Source organism: Myodes glareolus, chromosome 12 (genome assembly GCF_982192425.1).
Source record: "Myodes glareolus chromosome 12, mMyoGla1.1, whole genome shotgun sequence".
Lineage (NCBI taxonomy): Eukaryota > Metazoa > Chordata > Mammalia > Rodentia > Cricetidae > Myodes > Myodes glareolus.
The window spans coordinates 33,430,909-33,441,647 of record NC_142037.1 but is presented as its reverse complement, the minus strand read 5'-3'; the positions used below and the strand labels follow the sequence as shown (position 1 = coordinate 33,441,647).

Here is a 10,739-nt window from a genome sequence, read left to right as displayed (position 1 = left end):
AAAATGTAAGCCCCTATCTTTGAAAATAGGTGAAGTCAAAGTCATCCACCACATGTAGAAAGTCATTAATAGACTTAATATACAAAGACGACTGTAAGTCAATAAGAAGAAGATAATGTTTTAGTTAAGTAAGTAAAGAATGTGAACAAGTGAAATGGGGTATGCACAAGGTCCCAGGTTTGATCCCCAGTACTGAATGAACCAGCATGGCTATATGCACCTGAAACCCAGTAGTGGGGAGGTGGGGCAGGAAGATCTGAAGTTCAAGGTCATCGTCTATTAACTGGAGGTGAACCTGGGCTACCAGCAACCCTTTCTTAAAAAACAGAAGTAAACAAGGCTATGAATAAAGAGCAAATTGAAAATAAAATGACCAAAACCACATGGATGGAATGTTTAATTCAGAACAAAAGAAACACAAATTAAACAAAAGTGGGATTAAATCTAAAATCCAGAGTAGGCAAGAGCCCAGAGACACAAATAGTGTTTGACTGTTGTATAAATGCAGAAAATATGATAATTTGTAAAATATATCCAAAGCTTGATACAGTCAGTTTACATTGCCTTATGGGTAGGAAAACTAAGCATTTTAAGAGTCTAAGATGGACATCAGAGGACTGTATGACTGTATTTCAACATGTCTGTGCTAAATTCATTTAAATTTGTGTGACTTTTGTATTTGCATGAGCACAGAGAGGCAGTGCATCTTCCCTCAGGCTAGAAAGTGAGAGCCGTGACCCAGATTTGACAGAGGAGTACCCTAAGTGTGCAGCTCGGACCTTTGCAAGTAGACACTATAGTCAACGTGGAGTTCCTCATCCCCTTTCTTAGAATCGGTGCAGAATCCCATGTGATTCACAGATTAGATGGAACTGTCCAGAGGAATCTAGAATCAGAAATGGCATGCCCGGGTTCCTGTCTTCCTCACCCTTGCCCCCTCAGAATTGCTGCAGATGAAATATCCCTTGTTAGAAATAATTGGGACTAAGGATTTTAAAATGTAGAGTTTATGGTATTTGGGGTTATTTGCGTAGATTTACTGGCTGTGCGTCTTCGAGCCCTAAACCTCTAAACCTAAAAAGCTCCAGAAATCTAAAGCCACCCCAGCATTGCAGATATCCCCTGACAGCTGCTCAGCTGGCGCATTCTGTTTTCTGTCTACTCCTCCTCCGCCATCCCACCTTCAGATTTGACTCATCTGTGTACGCCAGGCATTGTCCCAAGAGCTTCTCCTCAGCTCCACCCCAACCAGGGACTCAGAACCCACAAACTAGTTTGTCGTAACTGGTAACCTAGTTGAGATCTTCATGTCCCTACACCTAGAGGAATCCAGAAGTCACAGCTGTTGGTGGGATGCCTGGGGCTCCAGGTTTCCTGATTCACACTTAGGATGTGCTTGATTGAAGCTGAATTGCGAAGTACATGCCTTTAGGCCTTTGGAAGTCGTATTTCCAGTTCCAGGTGTCTTTGTAGAGTTCAATGGGTAGAAAAGCCAAGTCCATGATGCCCGAAGTCTTTTTTCATCATCTACTCTAAGAAACCTTGACTCTGCTTCTTTCCCGCAGGGCAGCTTTGTAGCTTGCATGATTGCCATCTTACGACAGATGGAGGACAGCCACTACAGCCACTACATCAGCACCTTCAAAACCAGACAGGACATCATTGTAAGTTGGCCGCTCTGCGTCTTGGCAACGCTAATGTGTTGGTTTTGTTTGAGACGATTCTTTTCTCATAGCCCAGACCAACCTCAAACTCGTGATCCCCCTGCCTCATCTCCTGAGCTCTGCTAGACCCCTCTGAAGATTGCTTACATTTAATGACCGGTAACTGAAGCTGAGCATCCTGAGTTCAAGGCTTCCTTCCCAATTACTGCAGTGTGAATGGCTGCCCACAGAGGGCACAAAAAGGAATTGATGCTTACTCAACCTGTTAGAATTTAAATGAGTTAGCACCCACACTCAATGATCATCATGTGTGAACTTAGTGTGGGCCCTTCTTCTGAAACACTTAGGACATCTTTTTGCTCTGAAAAAGTCTGAATCTCATCTAAGAGGAAGTTCCTTGTTCTACGCACGGAATCTCCGTGGCCTAGTGTGCTGCTGGTTCCTCAGAATGTGGTTGGCCACTGTCTCTTTCGGGAGGAAGCAAGCAGAGGTTACCGCTCTGGCCCTCACAGTGTTTGGGAATGATTTCCTGTTACTTTAAAAAGAAAAGTTATTTTCACAGTTTCTATAAGCATGCATCTAAGGTCTCTGGGGACCTGTTGGTGGGATTAAGCTGTTGGTAAAGATGTTCTCTGATGTGCTGAGCAAACTTGATACTCGGTTGGGTCCAGCCATCCATGGCTCATTCATTCTTCTCTATGATCTAGATCTGTGGTTCTCATCCTGTGGATTGTGAGTCCCTTGTGGCTCACAGGTCAGATATCCTGCATATCAGATATTTATATTATGATTGATTCATAGCAGTAACAAAATTACAGTTATGAAGTAGCAATAAAATAATTTTGTGGTTGGAGGTTACCGCGTCATGAAGAACTAAATTAAAGGGTCATAGCATTAGGAAGGTTGAGGACCACTGGTCTGGATTCTTCTACTTCTCACCCTCACCATACTGAGCATGCCTGGCTGGTGTGCCAAGGTGAAGGATACAGTTCTTCACACACACACCCCGCCCCCATCCTCCTTTCTATAGTGCCCACATGGTATAGACAAAAGAAGAAAATGGGTAGAATTTATTATTGTTAGTCTAACACCGACCTTCATAGTGTTGGTCCATGTGTCTCAGGTGAGGGTCTCAAGTAGATACAGCATGGTTCAGGAGTCAGCCATGTGTGGATGTCTCCATGACCGTACAAGGAAATGCGGTCAGAGGAAGGGAGTGGCATAGGCCACCGAAGCAGCCAGGTGCTCTCCTTCAGAGCAGACATTGTAGCAGGGAGCACATGTCTGAACTGTGACCATTCTGACTTCTTATATGAAACAAGCTACTTGATCTTGCTGAACCAACCGGTTACGTCATCCGTTAGATCCTGTCTACATGGGGGATTAGTGGGAGCACTGACTAAATCCATGCATGGAAATGCCTGGCCCTGTGAAGTGCTCACAGTCAAAGCCTGTGCAGAGTAGCTATTTGTAACCATAGTTCCATTCTTGTGGGCTGTATGAACATACGCTAGTGACTTTCTTTTCTTTTTAATTTCCTTTGGAAGGCGGGTAAAGTAGGGATGTTCTGAGTTCGCAGACAGTATGAATCCACAATTTAAGGTTGTCCTGGGCTACATAGCCTGGTTCAATATCAGCCTGGGTTACATGAGTCTCTGTCTCAAAATTGATGATATATATATTATCTACCTACCTACCCACCTACCTATCTAGATCATGTAAACATGTAGATCCTAGATAGGTAGGTGGGTAGGTAGGTAGATAAATGAATAGATAGCTGGGGGGAAGGGTATCCTGTCCTTCCTATACCATGTTCCTAGCACTATGCAATGTCCTTTTCTTCATGGGATTGTATGCACAGAGTCTGAGCAGCAAACAACCCGATTTTCTTTTCAGCAATCCCAGTGGAAAAAGTCTAAATTTAGCTAAGTAGTAAAAATGGTTTCAAAACCTTTTAGGTTTTGTTTTTTTTAGCCAGCCTATTCTATTTCTGAGTTGCTTTTTGCTCACATCCTCCTTTGGACGAGACTGGCCCTCGCTACTGCCCCGTGCTCTGCCCACTTGTGTTATCCCTTACTGCGGTTCTCGCGGGCCCCTGTGATGCAGCCTCTTCTGCAGGGTTATAGCTGCCCTGTGTGTGCAGCATGAGCCTCTGTCCTGCAGCATGAGCCTTCTGTCCTGCAGCGTGAGTCAGGGAGAACTGAACTAGGATCTGTTAAAAATGTATGACTTGTGGATGGAGAGCTGACATGGACTGGTCTTACACAGGACCCAGGTTTGATTTCCAGCATCCGCATGGCAGCACCCAACTTCTACAACTCTGGTCCTAGGGGATCTGACCCCAGCTTTTGGCCTTCATGCACGCTGGATGTACAAATAGCATACAGAGATACATGTAGGCAATCCACCCATACAAATGAAATAAGAGGTTTTTATTGAAATGATTGTTAACTTCTTTTTAAGTTTAAGAGATATAGTCAGACAGCACACAGTGGGGGGACCAAATAGATAAGGGTTGTAAACATGAGGTCAGTGTCCCCCAACTGTTGCATCCTATTTTCTGTGGCCCTTTAGTTTTCCTCAGCCTTGCGAAACCATTCGTAAAATAAGGATAATATTGTGTCCGTGTTTTCCTTACAGAATCATGCTATGAAACAAAAAAAAAATCAAATCATAGTCTGGGGTGCTATCAATCACCAGTCATCACAACACTCAGGGACTGAGGCACGAGGCCAATTTAGATCACATCTGGTCTCATGATACAGAAGCAAAAGCTAAATCAAATACTTTTTGAAGATGGCCACAACTTTGAGACCGTCAATGCATTGTCCCAAAATAGGGGTCCTTCTGTCCACGTGCTGAAAGACAGACTATGAATGAGCCTGTTTTCCAAACCCTTCCTCCACTGTTCTCCACAGGATTTCCTCATGGAAACCTTCATTATGTTTAAGGATCTGATTGGGAAGAATGTGTATGCCAAAGACTGGATGGTCATGAACATGACTCAGAGCAGGTGAGAGAGCCGTGGTCATTCTGAGGCATGTGACCTTGCATGTGCTGGTCCGCTGTACATACTTCAAGTGCAGCTCTGCTTCAAACTGGCCCCTCTGAAGAGCGCCTTCCCCCTTCCGTGACCCCGATGTGTGTGCTTGGAAAGTCCCTTTCTCTAGGCTACCAAGTTCTGTCTGTTTGCTGTCTCTGCTTGCCTGGGTTAGTGTCTTTACCATCCTCATATTAATCCCCACTGCATGTCCTCTCATTGGCTCCATGTAAGCACCTCATCCTGATGTTCGAGGTCCCGCCTGCCTTTCCAGCCACATCCTCTGTAAGTGTGTGACTTGTGCACCAACCGGACTTCTGGTTCCTTAATGTATTCTCTGTCTCACACCTCTGCTTCCGCCTGCCATGCCTTCTCCACTGTCTATAGACAGCTCTTCCATTCATGGGCGGGGCCCCTCTGAAACATCACCTCGACTGGAAACCTCTGTCCCCAGCTGTCTCTGCGCTAGAGGCTGTGGGACCTGGGAGAGTGGAGCCTATTCAGACAGCTTATGCTCTGAGGGTTGAGAAAGGTCACATGGGTGAAATTCTCAATAATTCAAGCTGTGTATCATCACAAAGACAAACCACATGTTTTTTTCCGTAGAGGCATATAAAGGAGGGTTTAAAACGTGGTTGAATAGCAGCAGCAAGCAACCTCAAGTGATCTGAAGCAGACTCACTCCTACCCACTACACCTGGGAGGAGCCCCAAACCACATCCCAGGAACAATCCCGTGTCTTGAAGGAGCTGAGGTCACAAGACCCTTGTCTTGTTTTCTTGGAGTGTTCTCTCAGTCTCAGAATTCTCCTCGCACGACTCCGTTCCGGGACCACATTCGAATACCCAGCCTTTCCGAAATGTCTGTTGATCTTTCTTTCTTCTGGTTTCCTGTATCTCTTTGAAACCCTATCGTGTAATTCTTTTTCATGTTCTCTCTTCGAATGCAAATAGATGTCTTAGGAAGGGTACCCACTACTGTGCTGTAATTTTCTTAGAGCAGGACTTAGGTTTTGAGCATGGTACCTTTGTCAGTACCTTAGAATTGCTACCTAGCAACAGATGCTTGTCAAATAGACATGAAATGAACTGATATATATATATATATATATATATATATATTGCATTATAATATAGCTTTAGAATGTTGCTAATGAGCCCACAAGCCAAATCACTATAAGCACTGTCATTTCCCTGTGAACCTGATAGAAAGTCCCTTCCCAATTAGATAAAAGGTTCGAGAAAATTTTCACGAGAATGTTGACATGTGCAGATAAGTGTCACAGCAGGACGTAAACCACCTGCTCTGGTGCCCATCCTCGGCTATCTGACGCTGTAACCCCCAAGCTCTTACAGGCCACCAGAGAGGTCGAGTTTGTATCCCTCCTTCTGGCCTCTAAAGACACTGAAGGTTCTATTGACTTTCCCAGCCGAGCCCAGGAGGATCGGTCCTGTGTCCAGAGTAGGTAGGGAAGCTTCTCCAGAGGCACAGGATTGCCCTCCTCATCTGGTCTTTCCTCCCCAGGGTTTTCCTCCGTGCCATCAATCAGTTTGCTGAAGTTCTCACCAAGAGCTTCATGGATCAGGCAAGCTTCGAGCTTCAGGTAGGCATTCACGCATCTGGAAGGCCTTTGATCACCAGCAGAAAGGGTGGCATTTTGGGTTTCATCACTGTCAAAAAGGGCTTTCAGGGGTCTGCCAATCTCCTAAAGCATACATTCCAAAATAGAGTTCCCCAAAAATGGTTTGGTTTTCATTGCACCAAAGTAAAGAAAAGGCAATGTGAGCAGTACTGTCATAGAAAGTATATCTAAATGAAATACAAACACAGTGCCCTCTCTGATCTCAGAGGTTCAGTCCAAGAGCACCAGCAGAAGCCTGAATCTTCAATGCTAAGCCTGTCGTTACTGTGTTCCTATGCATGCAGACCTATGGGATGTTTAATTTGGCAGTTGTATGAGGTTAACACCAACAATGAACAGCGAAATAGAATAATTGCAGCAGGACACTGGGAGTTAATGTGAGCGAGAGTTGAGCGAAATGCTAATGGTTTCAGACCACAGTAGACCAAAGGTCCTGAAACTTCAGGAAACGAAACTACGGATAAGTCTCATCCTGGAGGCTGCTCTCATCCTCAGCCTTTGTGGTTAAGCTCTCGTGCTGATTCTGTCCACGTAGGCATGAATGTGCAAATAAGCAATTTCATAAGCACACGGTCACTATTATGTGAATACCTGCAAAACAGGCTGAGTGGGTGGTGCACACTTTTAACTCCAGCACTCAGGAAGCAGAGGCAGATGGGTCTCTCTGAGTCTGAGGCCAGCATGGTCTAATAGTGAGTTCCAGGAGATCCTATTGCAAATACAAACAAACCCAGGCTTCTGGTAGCTTCAACTTCATTATTCCTTCCTGTGACAAATAGAAGGATATTTGTGTGTGCACCCAGCAGACTACCAGTTCCTGGTGAAGGTACATCAGGCCCCAGCTTTTGAGGGGATTAATTTCAGAGAACACTCTCTTGGTGATGTACCTTTCTTGTCATGTGATTTTTGTTTTTATCTTGACCTTTAAGCTAGAGATTCATAATCAGAGGATGTATAAGTGCGTGTGCATGCACACACACACACACACACACACATCATGTACATATACAAACCAAAGTAGAAATGAGCCCGTTAACTCTTTAATGATCCATTCATCTACTTTCTTTACTTTTCCCACAATCTAAGACTTTTTTCCAATGATATTAAACATTTTTCATAATATTTTTAACTGCTGAATATGGCTCATTACACTGCTGGCCTGTGATATGATAACTAAATTCTTAGGAACATTCAGATTGTTCCTTTTTTTTTTTTTGGTTACATTGAATGTGAGGGCCTTCTTTGGTTGAAATGTTTTTGACTGGCCACAGTTACTTTGTCCAGGAAAAAAAAATCAGGAAAGTGTTTACTGGTTCCAAAGTCTGGCAGAACTGGAGGGCTTTTGATACATTTGCCAAGCCACCTGCTATAAATAGGTACGTTTCTTGGCAGGACTTCTCCTGTGCCCCCAGGGTAAAGAAAAATGTAAAGTTTGGATTGTTTATTTTAAGGTTAATATTAAGCCTCAAAACTTTTAGCAGTGAGTAATTAAAACCCCAGAAAGAACGAGAAGTCCTGTGGGTTTTACTCGGGTGTTTCACAATGTGACTCTCCCACATGTGGGTGTTTTATCTGGATCCTCACTGGTGTTATTTTCTCCTTTGCCCTGCCCACTTGATGCCTCCTGAAAAGCTCTGGAACAATTACTTCCACTTGGCTGTAGCTTTTCTCACCCATGAGTCCCTCCAGCTTGAAACCTTCTCAGAAGCCAAACGCAACAAAATTATTAAAAAGTAAGTGTCCTTTAAAGGTTGGGTGACCGTGGGGGAGGCGATTCCTCTGTTTATGTTCAACAATATTACGTTGTCGTAGAAACTACAGGGACTTGTTCGTGTTGTTGATGATGTGGGTTTTATGTGTTATCACTGACCTGACCTGACGTTCCTCCAGATTCATTCTGTTTTTATTAATGCTTCTCCATGGCCTCCTCAGTCATCCCGTGCTAACTGATGGAGCCTGTGCCTGGTGAGGTGCCCTTGCCTGGGATCTCCTGCCACCTGCTGTCAGTGTACCGAAATTGCAGGCACAGTGCCTCTTGACTTTGCAGAGAAGTAGGATCTAAAACTATCCTCTAGCTTGATGGCTTGGAATTCAAAATGGAGTTATATTCAGGAATGACAAGAAGTTACACATTTCATGGCATTCTCTCAGGTCTGTTTCAGCGTTCGTTGAGAGCCTGGAAGCTCCAAGGCTATCATTGATAAGCAGTCTGAATTTATTACTTAAAGACGTTGAAATTTTAGCTGTTTCCACTAGCTGTGATAGGTGGGAAGCTAGGCAAATTATTTAACATTCCTCAGCCTATGGTTTCTCTCTACCAAGACGGGTAACTAAGGATTAAGATTTGGAGACTCATTTTAAAGATATGGCCTGTTTTGTAGGTTTCCCTAATGAATAAGTAATAAGAGAGGCTTACTTTTAAGGAGGATTCTTTGATCTTTCTCATGCTTTCAAACATCTTTGGTAGCGATAGGCCCTCCTTGAAGAAGGATTTGAATTGGATTAAGCAGCTGCAAATGAAGATAATTGGTTACAAATAAGAAACACACTTAGAGAGGGGTAAGCAGAAAAAGGGAGGGAGAGGGGAGAGAGAAACAGAGACAGAGAGAGCCAAGGGGTGGTGGGGAGCTGGGCGTGGTGGTACCAGTCTGCAATCCCAACACTCAGAGAGGGTAGACAAGGGTGTCAGGGGCTCAGGGCTAACCTTGGTAACATAGCAAACTTGAGTAACCCAAGACTGTTTTTAAAAAAATAATCTAGTTAGGCTTGAGTCTGGTTTTTAATCAAAGAAAAATAGGCTGTGAATATAACCCATGTAAAAATATGTGCACATATGAGCAGAAATAAAATTTGAGAATTAAAACCAATCGTATCATAGTTAGAGAGGTGTGATTTGGGTCTTTCTTCATGCATGTTTTTAGTAGAAATCAACCTACCATGTCCTTATAAATAGACAAAACATAGATATTCTTTGTTGACTTTAGGTATCAGATTTTGTTCACGTAGGCTTACCTGATATTAATAATGAAATTAGGTTAAACATTTCTACTCAAATAGAATTGAAAGAGAATTTAAAATAGGATTGAAAATAAAAATCCTGGCTTCTGAAGATATTTCCAATTAAGAACTTGAAAAAAAAGTAATGTTTAGGAGATCCCTGGCATGAGGGGAATTATATAGGGCAGGGGTTGTAGGACCAGGTGTGGCCTGTGTTAGTTTCCCAGAAGTCTTTGCGACATCTACCTTTATTTATTTATCTGGCCATTACAGAGGATCTTGTTAGATAGCCCAGGCTGGCCTAAAATTCGCCATCCTCCTGCCTCAGTCTAGCCGCACACTGCCACAACCACAAAACTTTCTCTGTTAGCTCGTCCCTGCTGAGAATGTAAAGTCTAGACCTGGCCACAGGAGATCGATGACGAGCATTCTGTGAGGTCATACCTTAGCCAAGACATAGTACACAACGTAGCCTGCTGGTTGGCCATCAGCCAAGGTACCACCTCTATCTCAGACCTCGTTTATATGCTCACTTTGTCTCTGCTATGTGGAGACCAGGGCCCCTTTTGCTCTTTGCCATTGGGCAGTCAGTTAACAGGGTCTTCTCAGTTCCCTTTCGGCATTTGTGTTTGGTCCCTCCTGTTCCAGAAGCCCCTCATCCTCTGTGTCGCTCAGTTCTCTGTTGGAGCTTGTCCGGGTGCTGACTTTACCTCTAACAAAGCCCCAACCTTACCTGTGACTCACTGCCACCTTACACAATGTCTACAGACATTTCTCTTGTCTTGATTTTCAGTGAATTGATATAAAATATATGGACACAATCACAGTGGCAGTGAGTTCATGTGTCAATGACCTTGTTACGCCTGCCAAACGTTCTTCCACGGTAGCTGTCCCCTGACTTTTCTTTGTGGTGCTAGGAATCTAACACAAGGCCTTGCACACGATAAGCAAATGTTCTACAATTAAGCATCTTCCCCAGTCTTTCGTATTAGCTATTCTGAGTCATCTAAGACATCATTTGAAGTGCAGGGGAAGCTGTGTGTTGCTTACGTGTTGCAAAATCCCTAGGCCAGTGGTTCTCAACTTGTGGGTCATGACCCCTTTGGGGGGGTCAACCAACCCTTTCACAGGGGTTACATATCAGATAACGTACTTATGAGATAATTACCTTACAGTTCATAACAGTAGCAAAATGACAGTTATAAAGTAGCAATGAAAATAATTTTTTGGTTGGGGGTCACCACAATATGAGGAAAGTGTATGAAAGGGTTGCAGCATTAGGAAGGTTGAGAACCACTGCCCTGAGCCATTCTATATAAAGGACTTGAATGCATTTGGGGGTCTGGGAAGCTTAGAGCCAGCCCCTGTGATGCCGAAGGGTGAGTGTATTGCATGC

General features: G+C 43.8%; 1 protein-coding gene across 1 annotated transcript in view; it reads left to right on the top strand.

Moving 5' to 3' along the window:
- Positions 1-10,739, top strand: part of Dock5 (dedicator of cytokinesis 5) — a 182,989-nt gene that overhangs the window by 135,896 nt on the left and 36,354 nt on the right. The window contains exons 28-31 of the mRNA XM_048422301.3: positions 1,566-1,664; positions 4,583-4,677; positions 6,229-6,307; positions 7,979-8,079. Coding sequence (XP_048278258.3) covers positions 1,566-1,664; positions 4,583-4,677; positions 6,229-6,307; positions 7,979-8,079 — 374 coding nt within the window. The remainder of the gene's footprint in view (positions 1-1,565; positions 1,665-4,582; positions 4,678-6,228; positions 6,308-7,978; positions 8,080-10,739) is intronic.